The sequence below is a fragment of the Genypterus blacodes genome, unplaced genomic scaffold (genome assembly GCF_046128005.1).
Source record: "Genypterus blacodes isolate CSIRO-AG114 ecotype Tasmania unplaced genomic scaffold, CSIRO-AGI_Gbla_v1 ptg000289l_1, whole genome shotgun sequence".
Classification (NCBI taxonomy): domain Eukaryota; kingdom Metazoa; phylum Chordata; class Actinopteri; order Ophidiiformes; family Ophidiidae; genus Genypterus; species Genypterus blacodes.
This window is the reverse complement of record NW_027467080.1, coordinates 12,289-34,827: the sequence shown is the minus strand read 5'-3', so window position 1 is coordinate 34,827 and position 22,539 is coordinate 12,289. Positions and strand designations below refer to the sequence as shown.

Here is a 22,539-nt window from a genome sequence, read left to right as displayed (position 1 = left end):
CTTTAACATGACAGGTTCAGTGGCTTCAACCAGTGAAGATCTCTGGACAAACAAAGGCATGAAACAAAGCTGATACTGTCAGAGAAGACTAGGACCAGGACCAGGACCAGGACCAGTGTCAGGGTCAGAGTCAGGGTCCAGGACCTGAATGTGTAAACGTATTGAGTGATCACAAACTGGACTCTCTGTAAACGTCCTGCAGGAAGAAGATGCTGGACGAGGAAGAGGCCAAGGAGAGGCTGAAGAACCAGCCCGCTATCGTAAGTGTGTGTGTGTGTGTGTGTCTCTCTCTCTGCAGACAGACACTGTTACACTGCTCTGTTGCCCCCTGCTGGAGACTTCATGTAATCTCTGAAATCTTATCTCAGAGTGAATCAGACTTGAATAATAATTGAATAATTCAAATTCCTGCTTCAGCTCTTTGGTTTTTTGTTCTTCTTCACTTTGAGGAATTTGTGATCGATCAGCTTCACTTATTGATCTTTTATCAAACATAAAGTTTCATATTTGTTTTGTGTTTCCTGTGCAGGCGGCTGAGCTCAGTATGGACGACCCCAACATGGAGAAGAAAGAGACTGAGGCGGAGGTGAGGAAGAGGAAGAGGGGAGATGGATGCCAATCAATCCATCAATCATGTGTCAATGTGTGTGTGTGTGTGTGCAGGAGGCAAAGGCCATCATCGCTCAGCGCTCAGAAAACCCTCGAGAGTTCTTCAAGCTGAAGGAGAAAGGTCTGGGCTCCAGTGTGGACACCTCGCCCGTCTCCGTCCACAGGACAGGTATGTCCTCTCTTGTAAACAAAGGAAGGTTCCAGTCCCGCTTCGTTTCCTGTCCTCGCCTTCCCTCCGTCTGAAACGCGTCACTCACAGGAAACAAAATGTGTCTAGATGAATAAAGAGGAGGAGAAACTTCAGCTTTTCATTTCTGCTGCATGCTGGGTGTGTTAATACCACACTAACTATGATTCTTCCCTCCTTTCTTCCTTTTCTTCCTTCCTTGGTTTTCTCCTTTTTTACAAACCTCACGTTTGTGTTATTTTTCCTCTCCTTGTTTTATTCATTCACTCGTCCGTCCGTCGCTCTCTCTCACTCTCTCTCTCTCTTTCTCTCTCTCCTCCATCTGATCGTTCACTTCCTCCTCCATCATTTCCTTTTTAATGGGTTACAATGGGAGCCATTTACCCACAATCCTCCCTGGTATACTCTTGGGCTTCATTTCTTTTCTGTTTTCATTCTCTCTCTCTCTCTCTCTCTCTGTCTCTCTCTCTCTCTCTTTCTCTCTCTCTCTCTCTCTCTCTCTCTCTCTCCCTCTCTCTCTCTCTGTCCCTCACCCTCTCTCTCCCCCTCTCTCTCTCTCTTTTTTTTGTCTGTCTGTCCTCTGTCGTCCGTCTTGTTTGCGTGGCTGCGTCGCTCCGTCTTTTCTGTGTGTTATGGGTGTGTGTGGGTGTGTCGCCCGCCCGGCAGGCCGTTTGGACAGCCCCTTCTTGAGGCAGCAGTCCCAGCACAGTCTCAGCACCCCCAGTCCGAACCCCCCGCCGCGGGGCGCGTCCCCCCTCCGCACCCCACCCCACGCACGGACGCAGCCCGCCGCTGCAGCCGGTAGGTACAGAGCTTCACCAGGACGCCAGGCTGCAGGAGAACTGAGGCCCGACCTGAAACCTCCAGGGTTTCAGGTGGAATCTGTAAACTTTAGTAAAGAAAACGAGAGAGACAGCAGGGCCGTGCACCGAGGCCCCGCCTGGTGCCCCGCCCACCCGCTGCCACGCTCCGCACAGGGCCACGCCCCTTTGACCAAACCATGCAGATTGTCTCGTCCATCAGAAGAATCCAGAGTTTACAAAGAGAAGTACAGGTTTCCAGTTTAGCCTAAACTTCTCGCTCGCTAACATGAAGGGAAAACACTTAATTCCCCCCGACGCCTTCATGTTCATGTTCTGGATTCATGTGATTCATGTTAAGAGCACAGAGTCTCAATCCTGGACCTCAGGACTCCGTGGTTTCCTTTCCTCCATGCTAGCTGTCCTCACCTTTACTTTAACGCTCCGCCTCGTGTTTCCTCTTCCTGTTAGCTGGAGCGTTCTGCTACACGCTAACATGCTGGCGGGTCCCTAGCTAACCTGGTTGAACATGGTGGCGTCTCTCTGGACGTCTGAGCCTGAGGCGGTCTGTCTGTCTGTGTGGCGGCTGTTCGTCCTCCAGTCTTCGTCCTTCAGCTGTTTAATCTGCTGCTGGTGTTAGCATGTTAGCATGTTGGCTTGTTGTGATGTCATGTTATGGTTTAACAGGAAGTCGCTTTAGTTTATGATCCGATTAAAGCAGTAAATGTAAATGTAAACGTTATGATGGCACTAATGTATCAGAATGTATGGTTTATATAAACATGAGGTCATTACTTTATTATCGCTGCATTTAGCTGCTAGCATTCCTACCTGGCCACAAACTAGCATGGCTGTGTCGGGTTTCAAACTGAAACATGGCGGCAAATCCTGTTCCTGCTGTGTGGCATTGGAAATGTAATTCAATCTGACCTGCAGCTAGCTAGTAGCTTCAACTCTGCCTTTGTTTATGTAGCAGTACGGTTGCTAAGCTAATGCAGATGAACAGCAACATGACTTTGTTTCAGCTAAAGCTTTATAGTGAATTTGAGCCGATGTTTCATTTAGCTGCAGATTCTTGAGCACATCTGGTTCAGAGGTTTAAGATCAGGTGGTTTTGTTTGATTGTTGGCCTCTCTGATCCACCAGAGGGCAGCGACACTGAAGGCACCACAGAGGGCAACATGGCCGCCGTGACAACCATTCCCCAAATCATCACCACGTCCATCAAAGATGATCTGAGCAGAGAGGACGGCTGCACGGACGACTGGGGTGAGGGTCAACATGAGGGGCAACATGGGGGTCAACATGAGGGGCAACATGAGGGGCAACATGAGGGAAACATGAGGGAAACATGAGGGGCAACATGAGGGAAACATGAGGGGCAACATGAGGGGCAACATGAGGGGCAACATTGGGGGGCAACATTGGGGGGCAACATGAGGGGCAACATTGGGGGGCAACATGAGGGGCAACATTGGGGGGCAACATGAGGGGCAACATGAGGGGCAACATGAGTGGCAACATGAGGGGAAACATGAGGGTCAACATGATGGTCACATTGTCCTAAGGGGCCTCAGGAGTGGCTCAGTCTTCATGCCTGTGATGTCTGCAGGTCCATGTGAAGCTCTGAGGACATGCTGTGTGGACATGTGTCCCTCTAAGTTGCTCTTGTCTTCCCTGGCAGGTTCGGTGCCTCAGCAGGAGCACAAACCTCCGGTCCAGGAGTCGACCCCGACCCGGCCTGTACAGAGCGTCGCCCCTCAGGCCCGCGACCCCGCCTCCTTCTCGGTGTGGGAGTCTGGGACTGACAGCCTGGTGGAGCTGTGGGACAGCAGCCCTGTGGCTGACGCAGGCTCCTCCAATCTGGTGGATCTGATGGGCGGCGGCGCCAACGACGTCCCGCCCCCCGCCACCAGCAGCAGCCGGCCTCAGCCTTTACTCAGCTTCGACGATATGACAGACGGGACCTTCAGCTCGGGCCCCGTGGTCGAGGACGAGCCCTCCAGTCTGGTGGACATGACGGGCCCCGACCAAATGACCCTCAGCTACCAGCATGCACTGCAGCACGCGTCAGGAGAGAGGCAGAAACACGGGCTGGATGACGGACAGCTGCTGATGACCAATGGAGACACGCTGCTGAAAGAAGGAACGCAGGTCAGAGAGAGGAAGTTGTGTCATCGTGTTCAAAGTGACTGATTGATGAGTTGTGATGCTGCCGTTGTTCCGTCTTATACTTTCATTCCACATGAATCTCTGCTCCCTGCAGGCCAGTGAGGGGTATTTCAGCCAATCACAGGAGGAGGAGTTTGGCCAATCAGATGAATGCTCAGCCAAACCTGCACCAATCTTTTATAACAAGCCACCAGGTGAGATGAAGCCTGGACTAAAGGCTCTGATGCTCTGATGCTCGGCTGCTCGGCTGTTTGCTGTGAACTACATGTGAATTTAACCTGAAGCTCAAACAGCAGAGCCAATATGAAACCTCACATAAACACTTTGGTCCCTTTGTCCTCAGAGATTGACATCACATGCTGGGACACGGACCCCGTGGTTGACGAGGAGGAGGACGACTAACCGACCAATGGGAAGCCGCCAGCGGACCAAGAGGAAGTAGGAAGTGCGCTTCATGAAGAAACTGATTTTTCTAAAAAAAACAATAAAGTAATAATAACACGTCTTGCATCAGAACATCTTCTGTATTATCTTTTAGAGAAGAGTAGCCGCCAAAAACAACAACGTTTGCGTTCTCATTAAAGATGCTAACGTTTGGGACAAGTTCAGTTTGTGACTTCTTTTCTTTCCTGTGTGTTTATTTTATTTATTTGGTTTTCTTTGTTGCAATGCAGATGTGCTAGCTGGGCGCGCGCTAACGTTTGTTTGTGTATATGATCCATGTTTACTACACGTTTCTGTAGCGTGTTAGAGACGAGCGACCCCGTGTCGGGCTCTTAGCCTGCACGTGTAGTTCTAGCGCTTTATTAACACTTAGATATCGATGACAGCTGCCTCCTTCATCCTCCTGGTGTTTATTTTTTACTTCCCTTCGTCCTCCTCTTCCTCAAAACTCATCTCAACAAGTCGATTGATCTTGAATTTAGTCTGAAACATCTCACTGAGAGAAGTCCAATGTTTTGTTCCTTTCCATTCCATAGCAGCTGATGGTGTTTGGACACGATGCTGACAGCTCTAATATTTGTTTCCCCTCAGCATTTTTCAATTATTTTGTAATTTTTTAAGACTGATCTGAAGATTAAAGGACTTGTAAACCTGGATGCCTTTTGGTGCCTTTTTCTTCTCCCCTCTGGTGGTTAAACAGCTTTGTGATCCCAAAACTCAGTATGTTTACATGCATGCAGAACAAACTGGTTCTGATTCTACCTCTGGTCTCAAATCAAAAGTCCAGCTGGTGTCCATGATGCGTTCAAGTCCGGACAGAGTTTGAACACAGGACAACATTTCAGTTTCCGTTTAATTACTAAACATGAATTATTGGCTTTGAAACTATTTTCTGCTGAAATGATTCCTCTCCCGCTGCAGTCATAAGGATTACCCGGATGAATGAAGCGTTTTGTGTTTTGAAACTTTTTCTGCCTCGTGAATTGACTCTCGGTGTAGTTCACACTTTGACCACCAGATGTCACCGCCGGCTCTGTTATGACCACAGAGAGTCCAGCTCGTCTTTGCAGTATTAAATCAAGTTAATGGAGGAGGAGGAGGAGGAGGAGGAGGAAGAAGAGGAGGAGGAGCCGCAGCCGGAGCCGAGGCCACCGTGTTCCGTCACAGGCGGCAGGAGCGGAAGGTTGAGTTTGGGCTCCTCGGCGGTGCGGAGGTCAGGGAGGCGAAGCTGCGACTGAAGCCGCGGGGGAACCGGACGCTCGGCGCGCTGCTGCCGCCGCTGAGACACAACAACATGGAGCTGGAGAACATCGTGGCCAACACGGTGCTGCTGAAGGCTCGAGAAGGTGAGGATGGAGCCGGCGGCTGACAGCTGACAGCGCGGTAACTCCCAGCGGAGCGGCGCGGGTGGTGACCGTCACTCCGCTTCCTCTCCGGCTCACTGTTGGGTCGGGATTTAAACCGTAAAGTCACACAGACTGTCCGCTTTGCTTCTGCCGAACTCTGTGTAAAAGTGTCGCGATTTAACGTTTTTAGTCCTGAACAAACGCACTCAGCTGATTCCACCTGCCGGCAAACAGCGAGCCAACACCGTTGGGGACCGTGAACGCATCGGCTCGTCAGTTCTGTTCTTAAACGCGTTGAATAGATCAGATATGAACTTATTTACTCAGTCTAAGCTGTTAAATGTCACCGCCGCTCCTCCGCTCTGAGTCCGGACTCTGGTTTATGAGTACATCAAGTTTAAATGTCTATTATTTATCCGTAAACTTTCGTTGCAGAATGTAAATGTGGTTCTGCAGAGTTCCGGGAGGTTCTCGGTTTTGTTCCGTGTTGTGTTTCCGTTTTCCATTGATGAAATTCGAATTGAAGCGGTTTGTTTGGAAGCGGAGTCTGGTCCGGACGTCATACGGAACCAATAGGGGGGCCGGAGGGTTCCAACCTGTGAAACGAGACTGCAGAGACTCAGCGGGTTTCCCTTTCTGACGCTGCAGCATCGTTTAGTCGCTGTACCAAACAGGATGTGGAGGCACAGACAGGAGCTGAGCCTGAGCCTGAGCCTGATGAAGCATTCAAACACACTGAAACACTGAAAGAAGATCAACCAGACCATCACACGTGTGCGTGTGTGTTTGTTTGTGTATTGATTGTTATTGTAAACTCAGAATCATTGAATTTCTTCTTCTGCTGTTTGAAAGCAACAAACCATTGAAAAACAATTTCAGAACAAGTGCCTGAACGCACCACCAGTCTCAGGATCAGCTGGAGCCTCAGGTCTGAGCGGGGTCACAGCTGAGTGAAGGTCGAAGCTCAGCTAGGGGTTGTGACCCTCGTGGAGGTTTACAGGTTCTGAAGGCCTTGGGCTCCTCTGGTACCGTCTGCTGGGCTCGGGTTCAGGAGGTTCTGACTAGGCCCTCTGACTGTAGAGTCTGACTGGGAGCTGCTGATCTCTTCTTCTTCTTCTTCTTCTTCTTCTTCAGTTCAGAAGGTTGCATGTGGCCTCACAGTGTGATGTGTTCATGGCCCTGAGCTGAGTGGGAGCTGCCAGCGCTCAGTGGCTTCTGTATCATCTTCAGCCCCTCTAGGTGCTCACAGCTCTGTCTGCTCTGGAGGCCCGTTGTCACGTTTCTGTCCAGGGTGAAGTGAAGAACAAAGAACTACACTCACACAAACATCACATAAACATCACTCAGCGAAATCCTGGAAAAGGCCAGAATCTGAGAACCTTTGAGTTTAGAATAGAATAGAAAAGTGTTTATTGTCATTGTACATGATAATACAACAAAATGCATTTGTGCTGTGCCTGAATCTCTGAACAGTAATAAACTATAAATAAACAACTATAAATAAATAATAAATAATAAATAACAATAAATAAACAACACACAGTTCCATTCATACATTAAAACATAAGAAGTCCCATAGCTCAAGATGTCTCATATGACATCATGACATCACATGACATCACATATGACACATGACATCTCGATACCCCATATGACATCACATGACATCACGATACCCCATATGACATCACATGACATCATAGCTGAAGATGCCCAATATGTCCCAATATTGCAATTGCCTTTTGGGGTAGTAACTTGTGTAATGTTTGATGTTGTTGAGTTGACTTATGGCCCTGACACAGAAGCTGTTCTTTAGTCTGGTGGTCGTTTGTTCAGTGATCTGTATCGCCTTCCAGAGGGAAACAGACAGAACAGGGAGTTACAAGGGTGGGGTGCATCTTTCAGGATGGTGTTGGCCCTACGGAGACAACGAGTCTTAAAAATGTCCTCCAGAGAGGACAGGGGAAGTCCAACTCTTTCTCCTGCTGCTTTAACAGTCCTTTAGAGTTTTTGGCGATCTGCCTCGGTGCAGTTTGCACACCAAGCTGTCAGACAGGATGTTAGGAGGCTTTCTATACAGCATTGGTAGAGTTTGGTGGTGGTGTAGCGTGGTCTTTGTGATGCTAGCAGCCCTCTGAACCGCCTGGTTGTGCTTTTGTGTCCTGACTGACTGACATGTAAACATTCTCGTGTCTCATTATCCATAGCGATCATTCATCTTTACTGTTGCGTCCCTGCAGTGTGATTTGAATAACAAATCCTACAATGTGATGGCCACTTCCTGTTTGAGAGAACGGTGAGCCGCAACGCTCAGGAGATATTTACACGTCCTCTTTAAACGCAACGTGATCCTACAGCCAGAGCTCCATGTTCGGCTGTGAAAGAGTTTATTTGTTGTCAAACATTGCTGTTGGATATACAAGGATGTTTGATCACACACACACACACACACACACACACACAGCGCCTGCTGTCCCGTGTTTGATCTGAAGTCTGTCAGACCTGCAGGTGTGTGAGTGAAGCCACACACCTGGCTGCTCTACACTTTGTCTCTGTTGTGTCTCTGTTGTGTCTCTTGTTGTCTCTGTTGTGTCTCTTGTTGTCTCTGTTGTGTCTCTGTCGTGTCTCTGTTGTGTCTCTTGTAGTCTGGTGGACACAGAGAGCAGAGTCTCGTCTGTAGTTGTAGTTGTTGTATGTCATGTGATGTCATGATGTCATATGAGACATCTTGAGCTATGGGACTTCTTATGTTTTAATGTATGAATGGAACTGTGTGTTGTTTATTTATTATTTATTTATAGTTGTTTATTTATAGTTTATCTCAGACTGCATGGTGTAAGTTAACAGAGTGTGTGTGTGTGTGTGTGTGTGTGTGTGTGTGTGTGTGTGTGTGTGTGTGTGTATTTGGTCCCCAGGTGGAGGAGGAAACAGGAAAGGAAAGAGTAAGAAGTGGAAGCAGATGCTGCAGTTTCCCCACATCAGCTTGTGTGAGGAGCTCCGGCAAACCACAGGTAAGAAGATCAACCTGTCACTCTCTGTCTGGCTTTGGTCAAGCCTATGGTATCCATGGCAACCTTGGTGTCTCAGCTCTAGTACAGGCGAATCAGCAGGTGCTGTCTGGGCCAGAGGCTGAGTCCTGATCCACATGGGTCTTATGCTCCCTCCATTGTGTTCTGGGTTCTCATCCCAGTTTGAGGCGCCTGCAGCAGGGCCGGGTCTGAGGGGGGGTGGGTTGGCGGGGGGGCATGAGGCAGCGCGTGGACGCCAACCAGTGCTCAGTCATAACAAAGGAGGAAGAGAAGAAGAAGAAGAAGAAGAACTAAAGCTCCACTATCTGCTCTGATCCTTCATCTCCTGAGAGATCTGATGCTCCTCTTCATCACTCACAGGTTGTGTGTGTTTTTCTGGATCCTTTAGCTTCCAGCACTCTGGAAGTGAAGACCTCAGCCCAGACGTCCTGCAGAACCACAACCCTGGAGAAATGTGGAACAATACCTTCTCCAGGCCTGAACATGTTGGAAAATGACGAAATATCCCAAATGTTTCTGTAAGCCTGTATCTTTGTGGGGAAGGTGTGTGTGTGTGTGTGTGTGTGTGTGTGTGTGTGTGTGTGTGTGTGTGTGTGTGTGTGTGTGTGTGTGTGTGTGTGTGTGTGTGTGTGTGTGTGTGTGTGTGTGTGTGTGTGTGTGAGCTCCTGTAATGGCGGCTGGCAGCTTTGAGTCTTGCTAAAGTGGAACCACAAAGGAAACTGCGGCTCGAGCAGAAAGAGGAAGCAGACGTGTTTGTGCTGCAGCGTTTCAACCGGCAACCCAGAGAGACAGAAAGACAGACTGGAGTTTAGTTTTCTCTTTTCTTAGTCACACACACACACACACACACACACACACACACAACACACACACACACACACACACACACACACACACACACACACACAGCCTCATGAATCTATAGGCCACATTTCTAGGATGGTTCCTGCCTGTGGTCCAGGGGCTGAGCCTGTCCTCTCCTGTCCTCTCCTGTCCTCTCCTGTCCTCTGCTGTCCCCTGCTGTCCTCCCTGGATTGCTCACGTGTCTGTAAACCAAATGAACGAAGAAGAGGAAGAGTGAGGGAGGATGGAGAGTTGAGAAAGAGAGCAGAGCAGGAAACCAACAACTTCCCTTTTCCATCACAAACAGTGTTAACTCTGCTCTCTCTGCTCTGCTCTGGACCCAGAGGCGCTCTGTTGACATGTGTGGCACATGAGCAGAGCGGCACCAAGCTTTTGATTTGGTTTGTAACCTGCAGGGTCCTGATGACAGCAGAGAGCCCCTGAGGCCCAGACTGGAGAGGACCTGATAGAGGACTGGTTGTGTGTGTTCTGTGTGTGATGTTATCCCTGGAAATCACACACACTTTGATCTATTTAAACCCCATTGATTCATAATAAGCCTGTAATGGACCCTGAGGAATACAGTAACACTGTGTGTGTGTGTGTGTGTGTGTGTGTGAGTGTGTGACTGAATTGTTCTGATTCTGACGATCAATAATTCCAGAGGATGTGGTTGGATGAGACAAGAGCCCAGTGTGGATGCCCGTCACCATGGTAACACAGGCGTGTGGTTTACAGAAGGTAGAGAGTAAACAGTTAACCTCCACATTTAATCCAAATGATCAATAGAACAAATCAAATTGGCTCCTGACTCATTTAGAAGCGTCAAACGTCTCAGCTCTTTAAACATTTAAACACAGAGGAGGCTCAGTTTAAAGTCCTGCAGATTCACTTCACGAAGCCTGAAAGACCGTCACCGTTGCTATGAAATGGTGACGGTTGCTATGAGACGGTGACGTTGCTATGAGACGGTGACGTTGCTATGAGACAATAACAGTTGCTATAAGACGGTGAAGGTTGCTGTGAGACGTGACGGTAGCTATGAGACGGTGACGTTGCTATGAGACGACTATTGTTGCTACGATACAGTGATGGTTGCTATGAGACGTTGATGGTTGCTGGGGGCGGTGATGGTTGCTATGAGACGGTGCCAGTTGCCATGGGACGGTGATGGTTGCCTAGACCACGGCAGGTTAGCGGCAACTTCATCATCACAGTGCAGACAGACACCTGGTTACATGCTTAAGATATGAAGCCTAAAGGTTGCCACGGAAACAGGTCAAATCAACAGCCTCTTCACCTCACCTACAACTGGCATCATGACTGACATGACGTCCTGCTTTGTCTCCTGACTGGGCTGAGGGTCTAAGGGACATGATGGTGTTCAGGTTTGAGTCCAGAATACAACCAGAGTTAACATGTTCCTGCGCCATTTTGTGTGTGTGTGTGTGTGTGCGTGTGTCTGTCTGTGTGTCTGTCTGTCTGTCTGTCTGTCTGTCTGTCTGTCTGTCTGTGTCTGTGTGTGTGTGTGTGTGTGTGTGTGTGTGTGTGTGTGTGTCTGTCTGTGTGTGTGTGTGTGTGTGTGTGTGTGTGTGTGTGTGTGTTGGTAACTACATATTTTAAGAAATTGCCTGTTTTGTGCAAAGTTGGAACAGAAACTAGGTTGGTTTCCACGGTGACGCTGAGCTGCCAGCGTCCATCTTCATTTGTTTGTGTCTCCAGCAACCTGAGTCGCTTTGCATCTGCGTAGGCGAGTCGCAGATGCAAAGCCACATTTTCTGTCTGCAGAATAGAAGGTCTGAAGACACAGCTGCTCTGGACTACAGCTCGGGTCAAAGGTCACCAAGGGGCTCAGTTATAAACCTATAAGCAATGCTCGTGAAAATTGGAGATGATCCAATTAGGAACTCACTCTCTCTGTCTGTCTGTCTGTCTGTCTCTCTCTCTCTCTCTCTCTCTCTCTCTCTCTCTCTCTCTCTCTCTCTCTCTCTCTCTCTCTCTCTCTCTCTCTCTCTAGAGAAAGACTACCACTGCCAGTGTGAGCGACAGCCCATAGGACGATTGTTATTCAGAAGATTCTGTGAGACTCGGCCGGAGCTGAGACGCTGTGTGAAGTTCCTGGATGCTGTGGTAAGGAGAGAGAGAGAGAGAGAGAGAGAGAGAGAGAGAGAGAGAGAGAGAGAGAGAGAGAGAGAGAGAGAGAGAGAGAGAGAGAGAGAGAGAGAGAGAGAGAGAGAGAGAGAGAGAGAGAGAGAGAGAGAGAGAGAGAGAGAGAGAGAGAGAGAGAGAGAGAGAGAGAGAGAGAGAGAGAGAGAGAGAGAGAGAGAGAGAGAATATTTCACAACATATCAGTGTTGCAGCCCTGGAGCCGGCCCCTCTTCAATGTTCCGTGTTGGTTGATGTAGAGGTGTGATTGATGGTAGTGACTGAGCAGCCCAGCTCATTACGCTCTGTGTTCCCGTCTCTCCTCTCAGCGAGGGAGAGAGAGGCAGAATGAGATCTGAGCCGTCTCTGCTGTCACTTAGCGTTTGTTTACAGGCTCTCACTGCCAGGAGGAGGAAGCACTCTGAGTTTTTCAGTTAGGCTCAGCTTACTGCCACTCACTCAGCTGGGAGAGTGGATGTGTGGGAGGATGTAGATGGACAGAGAGAGAGAGAGAGAGAGAGAGAGGGGTCAGCGGGTTCAGGAGGAGCTCAGTGGGGTCGGCAGCGTCCCTGTGGTTGTTGGTTTTATTCCTGTTTGAGTGGCTTCAGTCCTATAGACTCCATGTGTCAGGTCCAGGTCCAGGTCCAGGTCCAGGTCCAGGTGAGGTGAGCGACGGTGATGCGTCCTTGCTCCTCCCTCCAGAGCCCAGGTCTAACCCTAACCAGCTGAGACTAAGTTTAGGACCAAGCTTGCACACTTTAACTCGCATCTACAAACCTGCACAGGCGACCGGTTGATGACTTCTGCCTGCCCAGCTCTGTCCCTCAGTCTCAGTCTGAGTGTTGTCCAGCAGCTGAGTGAAGACGATGTCACTGTGTGTGTGTTTGTGTGTGTGTGTGTGTGCAGGCAGAATATGAAGTGACTCCAGATGAGAAGAGGAAGGAGTGTGGACAGCAGCTGGTGGAGAAATACTTAAACCAGAAGGTAAAGAAACCAACATGAACTTTACTCCCCCATGACCTCAGACAGAGGGTTAAGGGTCAAAGGTCTCTGTCTAATGTAGAGGAGCTTTACTGACTTGACTTAACTTACCAAACCCATCACTGATACATGACCTCTGACCCCTCTACACACACTCACATCTACAGTCAGGACTGTGTGTGTGTGTGTGTGTGTGTCTGTGTGGGCTCATCACCCACAGCAGCTTAAACCCAGTTCCTCCTGCCTGTGTGTGTGTGTGTGTGTGTGTGTGTGTGGATGTTGCGCGGTGTGTTCTGATGCGTGTGTGTGTGTGTGTGTGTGTGTGTGTGCAGTCTGAGGACCATGTTCCTGAGGTGGAGGAGTCCATGATGGCTCCGTGTGCTGACAGGCTGCAGCACGACGCCTGCAAAGAGCTTTTCAAAGACTGTACCAAGTAAGAACTCCCTGCTCTTCCTGTGTCCACTTCCTGTGTCCACTTCCTGTCCCGTCCTCATGTTGGACTCTGCAGTGGAGACATTGTGGCAAACTTTGTCTTCGGAATTTGGAGCAATTGTTTTATATTTGCTGTCACTCCCTGGGTCTGTAGAATGGACCTGTGTGTTGACCTCTGACCTCTGACCCTGAGCCCTCTGTATGAGGTCATAGATCTACGTCCTGGTCTCTAATGTCACTCTACATACCAACACACAGCAGGTTCCTAACCCTCACCCTGCAGTGTCTTCATCTGTCCAGCGTGTGGCAGCATGTTGCCGTTCACGTGGCTCCTCCCACTGTACCCGTCTCACCTACGTACTGGTCTCCAGGCCTAATGGCAGCACAGCAGGCGGGCATGGAAACGGAGCGACTGCCATCCAGAACAGCCATAGTTTGTGTGGTGACCTCTGGTGACCTCTGGTGACCTCTGGTGACCTCTCCAGGATGTACCCTTCCCCGGTGGGAGATGCTCTGCTCTCTTGAACGTTGCCTGAGCTGCGTTCCTCACCTGCAGCCCCGTGCCACGCCCGTCTCTGCAGCAGGGCTGTGAGCTGATGGCGTCTGTGCTGCAGCTGTTTGTTGCACAAACACTCAGAGGTTGAGTAACTTCCTGTAACGGCTCTCTGATTAAGCAGGCCAGCTGGCAGTTTGTCGTTTCAACACACAGCACACAAAGGTGTGTGTCACAGAGAGCGGAGCATGCCCCCTGCAGGTCAGAGGGGGAGCTGCTCCTCTGCTTTCACTTCTGTCTTCATCATCCAGGTGAAGAAGACGAGGGGCTCGCCTCCCCTCTGGTCTCATTCCTCTGTCACAGGACGTGTAGGCGTCGCCCACACACACACACACACACACACACACACACACACACACACACACACACACACTGACTGGCTTTCCCACCCTTGACCTCTGCAGGTTGATCCATGACTACCTGAGCGTGGCGCCGTTTGCAGACTTCCTGGACAGCATGTACTACAACAGGTTCCTGCAGTGGAAGTGGCTGGAGAGGTAAAGAGCTTCAGAGGTCCACCTGTCCTCCATGTCTGTCCTCCATGTCTGTCCTCCATGTCTGTCCTCCATGTCTGTCCTCCATGTCTATCCTCCATGTCTGTCCTCCATGTCTGTCCTCCATGTCTGTCCTCCATGTCCTCTTCTCCCTCTCATGAAGTCATCCTCTCGTTACCTAATCACACAGTTTGATTGTGTGATTGATGTCGCTGCACAATCAAACCTATCTGACAGTAAACATGTACTCTCTGCTCTGGGCTGTAGGCGGCGCTACAGCAGCACTGTGCAGTCTGAGTGGAAACTCCCCTTTGTTTCCTTTGAGCTCACTGGGTTCTTAATGTTTCTTTACCTCGTCAGCATCCTGTCTTACACACACACACACACACACACACACACACACACACACACACACACACACACACACACACACACACACACACACACACACACACACACACACACACACCTTAAAAGCTCACTTACCAGTGCATTAACCTCAAACTCCACTGCAGCACCGGTAGCAACGCGCTCAGTCTCCTCGTCCTCGTCTTCGTCCTTGTCCTCGTCCTCGTCCTCGTCCTCGTCTTCCCCTCCCCCTCCTCACGTGTCCTCTGGGCTCGGCATGTTACAGAGGTGATGATGTCACTGTTCCACGTGTCAGAGACGGAGTTAAGCTGCTTTACATTTGCTTTGCTTTTTACAGCAGTTTCAGGCAAATTCCGACTGTTTCATGGTCCTGGTCTGTCTGTCTGTCCGTCTGTCTGTCTGTCTGTCTGGTCCTGTAAACCCTTCATCATTTCCCTCTCTGTCTGACAGGCAACCGGTGACTAAGAACACGTTCCGTCAGTACCGCGTGTTGGGGAAGGGCGGCTTTGGAGAGGTGAGTGCTGCTCCTCCTCCTCCTCCTCCTCCTCCTCCTCCTCCTTCTCCTCCTCCTCCTCCTCCTCCTCCTCCTTCTCCTCCTCCTTCTCCTCCTCCTGGGGTACAGAACATGTTGCTTCATCATGGCTAAACTGCTGAGCCATTCACACTCAGGAGGAGTGGCGACGACTGTAACTTTACCTTACCTGCCACCTTTCCAAAATCTCCAACAACAAGTTTGGACCAAATGGGCCGAGGTGTGTGTATGTGTGTGTGTGTGTGTGTGTGTGTGCTGTGATCCGTCCCACCTCCGTGTGTGGTGATGACTCAGAGACCTGACTGAAGACTTTAGGGATGTTATGGTGATCCTTTTTGTTGTCGTTGTTGTTATGGAAGCCTTCCTCTGGGTGTGACCCGCTGGTTTGGGGGAAACACTTCTCTACCCTTAAACAAAGTGAAGGTTTGAGATGAACCTCTGACCTTCTGGATGAGTGAAGCTTTTCTTTGGCTCATGAAAGGAAGAAGTTCTCAATCCCATTAAATGTGTGTGAATAGCGTCTCTGTGTGTGACCTCTGAGTCCACACTGATGTCATGGTGATAAGAGGCTGAGTGTCACCGTGCAGCATCATGAGGCCAGGAGGAGCCGGAGACAGCAGACACTCACCAGAGAGCCTGGGGAGCCTTCAGGAAGGGCCAGCAAGAGGCCAAAGCTCAGCAAGAGTGTGTGTGCGTTGTTTTTATTTTATTTTTGCCTCTGGAAACATTTCAGATCAACAGAAGCTCAAAGTGGAACGAGCTGCATGAGAGGAACGGCAGAAGATAACGTGAGGTTTCATCACTTCCTGCTGAGGAACATCTCATCCTCTCATTTCCTCTTTGACGTCCTACACTCGCCCGTTTCCTGTTTGTTACCCAATCATGACATCTCTCTGCACTCACTGGCCTGTTTGGCTCCAGAAATGTGAAGTCACAAGATAGATGAAGATAAGGCCCATCAGAGAGCTCTGTGTGTGTGTGTGTGTGTGTGTGTGTGTGTGTGTGTGTGTGTGTGTGTGTGTGTGTGTGTGTGTGTGTGTGTGTGTGTGTGTGTGTGTGTGTGTGTGTGTGTGTGTGTGTGTGTGTGTGTGTGTGTGTGTGTGTGTGTGTGTGTGTCTGTGTGTCACCCTCGTGCTCTCTCCTCATGTGAACTCTAAATCCTTTATTCTGCGCTCACTACATGGCAACCTGTGATTGAAGCGATCACCTAAATTGCATCACCATCTGATTGCATAAATGAAGTTTCCACACTGAGTCCTGACTGAGTCCTGACTGAGTCCTGACTGAGGCCTGACTGAGACCTGACTGAGTCCTGACTGAGTCCTGACTGAGGCCTGACTGAGGCCTGACTGAGTCCTGACTGAGTCCTGACTGAGACCTGACTGAGTCCTGACTGAGGCCTGACTGAGTCCTGACTGAGTCCTGACTGAGACCTGACTGAGTCCTGACTGAGTCCTGACTGAGGCCTGACTGAGTCCGGAGTTAGCATGTTAGCTTGCTTCAGCTGTGTTTTGTCGTTTAGCTGAAAAGCTGCGTTCAGACTGATCAGCTCTTCCTCCTCTTCCTCTTCCTCCTCCCTGCACCAGGTGTGTGCGTGTCAGGTGCGAGCCACGGGGAAGATGTACGCCTGTAAGAAGCTGGAGAAGAAGAGGATAAAGAAGAGGAAGGGAGAGTCCATGGCCCTGAACGAGAAGCAGATCCTGGAGAAAGTCAACAGCAGATTTGTAGTAAGAATCCCTCAAAGGTTCTGTGAGTCCATGTGAAGTTTATTTTGAAGGCTGAGGTCTGGATGGTTGCTCCTGTGCGTCCAGGTGAGCCTAGCTTACGCCTACGAGACCAAGGACGCTCTGTGTCTGGTGCTGACCCTGATGAACGGCGGCGACCTGAAGTTCCACATCTACCACATGGGGGAGGCGGGGTTTGAGGAGGAGCGCGCCGTCTTCTACACGGCCGAGATCTGCTGCGGCCTGGAGGACCTGCACCAGGAGAGGATCGTCTACAGGTCAGGGCACGCACACAAACGCACACAAACGCACACACACGCACACACACGCACACACACGCACCTCCAGCTAGAAAGAGATCAGCTGTGTGTTAGCAGGCAGGTAAACAACTAGAGTCTTCAAAGTCTGTTTGGTTCTAATCAAACTATTTATTAATTAACAAAACGCTTCTATTGTGAAATTCTGCATCTACCTTGTAGCCACAGAAATACTTCACTAAAACAATTAATCAATCAATCAATCAATCAATCACCCGGGAAACAAACACACCCTCTCTCCAAAAGCAAACATCTGGAGTGTGACTGGGCCCTTTAATGGGAAGACGACGTGGCTCAGTGGTCAGACAGACAGACAGGCAGGCAGGCAGGCAGGCAGGCAGGCAGGCAGATAGATTGGTCCAAACCCGTCCTTAAAATAGTTTCTGCCTCCAAGCTTGAGAACCCGTTGACAGATCGATGCTGAGCAGTCACATGCTGTCATACCTCCACCAAAGCCAAACAAGCTCCAAAGACCCTGTGTCCCTGATGTCTCTGTTTCTCTGCAGGGACCTCAAACCTGAGAACATCCTGCTGGACGATCACGGTGAGAAGCAGCACTGAAGCTCCTGATTGGTTCAGGCTTGATTGACAGCTTGAGTTTAAAGCTGTGATGTAAAGTTTGTTACCTTCTGCTTTGTTATTAAAGCCTGTGTGTGTGTGTGTGTGTGTGTGTGTGTGTGTGTGTGTGTTGTCGTCGTCGTCAGGCCACATCAGGATCTCAGATCTGGGTCTGGCCGTTCATGTACCAGAGGGCCAGACCATCAAGGGCCGGGTGGGGACGGTGGGCTACATGGGTGAGTACCTGCAGGTGTTTGTCTCCCCCTGCTGGTGGCCTTTAAGCCTGAGGACGCTCAGCCCTGATTGGTCAGTTGCAGCCCTCAGGCGGTCTGTTATTCTTTTGATAACAGACTTTGCATCAAACTGTAGAGGATGCACTCTGATTGGCCGGTCTGAAACCATCAGATATACAGGATCGGGTGTTTCTGCCCCTGAGTGTGTGTGTGTGTGTGTGTGTGTGGGTGTGTGTGTGGGAGTGTGTGCTCTGGCGCTCACACTGACTCACTCCTTCACCTCCTGCAGCTCCTGAGGTGGTGAAGAATGAGCGTTACACCTTCAGCCCAGACTGGTGGGCCCTGGGCTGCCTGCTGTACGAGATGATCGAGGGCCAGTCGCCCTTCCAGCAGAGGAAGAAGAAGATCAAGAGGGAGGACGTGGAGCGGCTGGTGAGGGAGGTGGTGGAGGAATATTCCAGCAAGTTCTCAGAGGACACAAAGTGGCTGTGTCAGATGGTGAGTGGAGGACAGACAGGTCCAGACGGGTCCAGACGGGTCCAGACTGTCACCTGGCTGCTAGAGCAGAAGGTTCCTGGTTGAACTACCAGCTGAAACTTAGTCTCACTTCATGACCTTTAATGTCTCCACTGGTTGATTGGTTAATTGATCCCCCCCCCCCCCCCAGCTGCTGGCCAAAGACCCCGACGAGCGACTGGGCTGCCAGGGGGGCCGAGCCTCAGAGGTCAAAGCTCATCCCATCTTCCGCTCCATCAACTTCAAGCGTCTGGAGGCCGGGATGCTGCCGGCGCCCTTCATCCCTGATGTGAGTCCACATGAGACTGAGTTCGGTTTGGTTGAGATCCAGGTCTGCAGGTCTCTAATGGACCCTGATGGATCCATGTTGTTGTTTCTTCTTCTACAGCACAAAGATAGAACTTCTGCCCTCCACAATAAAAGCTCAGCGTCTCTCCTGCTTCACTAACTGAACTGTGTCGTGCTATAATGAGGCGTGTCACATCTATGTTCTTTTTCCACTGTTTGTGGTCATGATGACATGCCTGTATATCAGCACACCATCCTCTCAGCTGCTTCACGTTGTGTTCATGTACATTTACATGAACACAAGCTTCAACTGGTGTCTGAGAGATCAGACTGAGGCTGATCAGAGCAGGCTGATCTGTGTGCTGAGTCATGGTTCCTCTCCCATCAGAGTCACAGACAGACAGACAGCAGCTTCCTCTCACTCGTCACTCTCTCTGACTCACTGAGTCTTTGGAAGATCAACAGTTACTCTTCACTGTTTAAACTGTTTTCATTCTTGTGGGCGTGGCCTGTCTGATGTAAACTGATCTACACAAATGCAAACGTGTGTGTGTGTGTGTGTGTGTTGCAGCCTCAGGCCATTTACTGTAAGGACGTGCTGGACATCGAGCAGTTCTCCACAGTGAAGGGCGTGGAGCTGGAGCCTAAAGACGAGTCCTTCTACAGCAAAGTGTGTTCAGGCTGTGTGTCCATCCCCTGGCAGAACGAGGTCTCACACACACACACACACTACACAATATTGTTTCAGTTATTGCCTCTTCAGCCCCTTTAAAGCAGCAGAGAGTCTTTAGTGTCTCCTCCCTGCTCCTCCTCCTCCCTGCAGATGATCGAGACGGAGTGTTTCACCGAGCTCAACGTCTTCCAGCCGGACGGGACGGTGCCGGCCGATCTGGACTGGAGAGGTCAGCCGTCCCCTCCGCCCAAACTGGGCCTCATGCAGCGGCTGTTTGGCCGACAGGTCAGAACCCCAGAGGAGCTGTGTGTGTGTGATTGTGTGTGTGTAGTGAAGTGAAGTTTGATTGTTTGCTCTCTGCTCCCCTCTACAGGACTGTTGTGGAAACTGCAGTGACAGTGATGACGAGCCGATGAGGCTGTGACACACAAACACACACACACACACAGAATCTGATTTGTTTACAACTTTTGCACATTTGTATTTGAAGATAGTCATGTCTCGTGTCGGCGTGTAGATTTGACCCATAGCCATGTTTCATGTTATTTAAATGTTTCACAGCAGGCGTCAGGGACAAACACACACACACACACACACACACACACACACACACACAGGGTTACTTTGATTAAGTTTTTTTTATTTTTGTTGTAAAAAAAATGTTGTACTTAATTTTTCAGGGAAGTCTTTGCTTTCCTCTTCATCATCATCTTCATCCGTGTCTGTGCTTCTGATTGATCTCAGCCCTGAACCTCTGTGTGAGGTCATGGATCCAGACATGTGACTCATTACATCATAACACAGTTCAGTTAGTGAAGCCAGGAGATACTCCAGTGTTACTGTGCTAACATGTTAGCATGCTAACGTTAGGTGACGCACAGGTGAGTCCTCAAATCTGAACCTGCAGGTGAAAACATGAATGTGATCATGGTGACGAGCTCAGCAGCTCAAACCAAAGCTGCTTTTCTTCCATCCAATGTGCCTTCTGCTGGTCCTGGTCCTGCTCTCTGCTGGTCCTGGTCCTGCTCTCTGCTGGTCCTGGTCCTGCGCTCTGCTGGTCCTGGTCCTGCTCTCTGCTGGTCCTGGTCCGGCTCTCTCTGCTGGTCCTGGTCCTGCTCTCTGCTGGTCCCGGTCCTGCTCTCTGCTGGTCCTGGTCGGGCTCTCTGCTGGTCCTGGTCCGGCTCTCTCTGCTGGTCCTGGTCCTGCTCTCTGCTGGTCCTGGTCCGGCTCTCTCTACTGGTCCTGGTCCTGCTCTCTCTGCTGGTCCTGGTCCTGCTCTCTACTGGTCCTGGTCCTGCTCTCTCTGCTGGTCCTGGTCCTGCTCTCTGCTGGTCCTGGTCCGGCTCTCTCTACTGGTCTTGGTCCTGCTCACTCTGCTGGTCCTGGTCCGACTCTCCTCTGTACCTGCCCCTTTTATACATGTGGACATACATATGACATATATGTGACATACATGTGACGAGCTGGCCCAGCTGCTACTGCTACTTCCTGTGGACATGGAGACTGAGCGAGTCCATCACCTCACAGAAAAGATGGCAGAGCTCCATAAACTGGACTGGACTCTGGTGCTCCTGACCTCTGAACTCATTGGACTGAGAGGTCACAGGGGTCAAACCTCCGCGGACATTAAGACTGAAAACCCAAGGAGAAAACAAAGTTGTGACTGTCAAAGTGTCTGAGTGGTCCTGAGTTGATCTGTAGAGACGAGCCGAGGCGTCTGCTGAGGAGACGCATGTGGGCGTGGCCTCAGCTGACTGACGTGAATAAACACGGATGTGAAAAAGAACAGAGCTGATCATTCACAGGACGACTGAGGACCACACACACACAAACACACATACACGTACACACACACACGTACACACACGTACACACACACGTACACACACGGGTACACACATGTACACACACAGAGTACACACACATAATACACACATACACGCGCACACACACACGCGTACACGCATACACACGTCTCATCATTGGGGCAGCGGTGAACCAGTTCCCTCTGGGTTCCGTGTTGTGGGCGGAGCCTCAGCTCCACATGTTGAGGATGAAACACATGAGTTTGATTGTAAAATATTTGTAAGCAGTTTTTATTTTTTTGTCTGTAAAAAGTTCTGTGCTGTATAAAGAATGTGTCTACTGAGGCCACGCCCCCTGGCTTCCTGTCCCTCCTCCTTCTCTCCTTCTCTGCCAATCCTTTAGCTGTCAGGTACATGGAGTGGAGGATTTGGTCCTGCGCTCCAGAAGAACAGCTGCTGTGATCAACCAATAAACAGGAAGCACAGAGACACAGCCAACCAGGTTTAGTCCAGGCTGAGACACTCTGTCCTCTCGTCAGGGCTGAGACACTCTGTCCTCTCTTCAGGGCTGCGACACTGTCCTCTCTTTGGGCTGAGACACTCTGTCCTCTCTTTGGGCTGAGACACTCTGTCCTCTCTTCAGGGCTGAGACACTCTGTCCTCTCGTCAGGGCTGAGACACTCTGTCCTCTCCTCAGGGCTGAGACACTCTGTCCTCTCTTCAGGGCTGAGACACTCTGTCCTCTCTGTGGGCTGAGACACTCTGTCCTCTCTCCTTCTTTATCTCTATATTTCAGTCTTTCAGCTCGGTGGCTCCTGATCCGTGTCAACATTAGATGGATTGTCCCCCAGAGGGACGCCGGGTGTGTCCCCCCTGCCTGGTTTCCTCCTGGAGCTTCCATCAGAGCAGAGGACCTTCTGTCTGGCCTCTGCAGGTACAGGGCTGCAGTGATGTTTGTCCTTCTGGAGGTCCGTCCCATGTCCCAGATGATCTGTGGAGCTCAGCCAGCGCCCCTCTCCTCTCTCACTGAGGCCTGTTGTGCATCATAGTTGTGTAGTCATGTCGTCACTCTGGTGCTCAAAGGTTCTCCTGCTTTCAGCGGTTTTGTAGCAAGTGAGCTCCTTCACCATCGCCATCTTCCCCGGCGTCATTGTAGTCGTCATAGTCATCGTAGTCAAAGTAGAAGTTGTAGAAGTCGTCGTCATCGTCGTAGTCATAGTGGTAGTCGTAGTCGTCGTCGTCTTCTTCGCCGTAGTCGTGGTAGATGAAGCTGAAGGCGTAGTCGTAGTCGTTTTCGTTGCTGTCATTGTTGTCGCCGTCATGGATTTCGTTGCTGTCGCCGTTGCTGTTGCCGTCGAGTGTTGTTGCCGTGTGTGGAGGGTCCTGCTGTCTGATGTCGATGTTTATGGTGTCAGCAGCCGCAGGACCCAGAAGCAACGTATCCACAGGAATGATGTGCTCGCCATCGCCAGCGATCCTGGTGGGAATG

General features: G+C 50.4%; 2 protein-coding genes across 3 annotated transcripts; both read left to right on the top strand.

Annotated features, from left to right (window-relative positions):
- Positions 1–128: 128 nt before the first annotated feature.
- dbn1 (drebrin 1) lies at positions 129–4,866 on the top strand. 2 transcript variants are annotated; one of them, XM_076136969.1, is made up of 7 exons: positions 129–260; positions 530–580; positions 664–778; positions 2,743–2,865; positions 3,281–3,750; positions 3,863–3,962; positions 4,112–4,866. In XM_076136969.1, exons 1-7 carry the CDS (start codon positions 210–212, stop codon positions 4,168–4,170), a joined length of 969 nt encoding a protein of 322 aa, XP_075993084.1. In that variant the 5' UTR covers positions 129–209; the 3' UTR covers positions 4,171–4,866. The 2 variants fall into 2 exon arrangements, with proteins under 2 accessions (XP_075993084.1, XP_075993083.1); XM_076136968.1 differs by having other exon boundaries at positions 530–586.
- A 497-nt stretch (positions 4,867–5,363) lies between these two features.
- Positions 5,364–21,031, top strand: LOC142987975 (G protein-coupled receptor kinase 6-like). The gene is made up of 16 exons (XM_076136967.1): positions 5,364–5,558; positions 8,474–8,569; positions 11,448–11,560; positions 12,482–12,559; positions 12,889–12,989; positions 13,946–14,038; positions 14,855–14,918; positions 16,523–16,663; positions 16,748–16,938; positions 17,484–17,521; positions 17,682–17,771; positions 18,058–18,266; positions 18,436–18,573; positions 19,144–19,281; positions 19,396–19,530; positions 19,619–21,031. The coding sequence occupies exons 1-16, from the start codon at positions 5,507–5,509 to the stop codon at positions 19,667–19,669; spliced, it is 1,728 nt and encodes a 575-aa protein (XP_075993082.1). The 5' UTR covers positions 5,364–5,506; the 3' UTR covers positions 19,670–21,031.
- Positions 21,032–22,539: the final 1,508 nt, after the last annotated feature.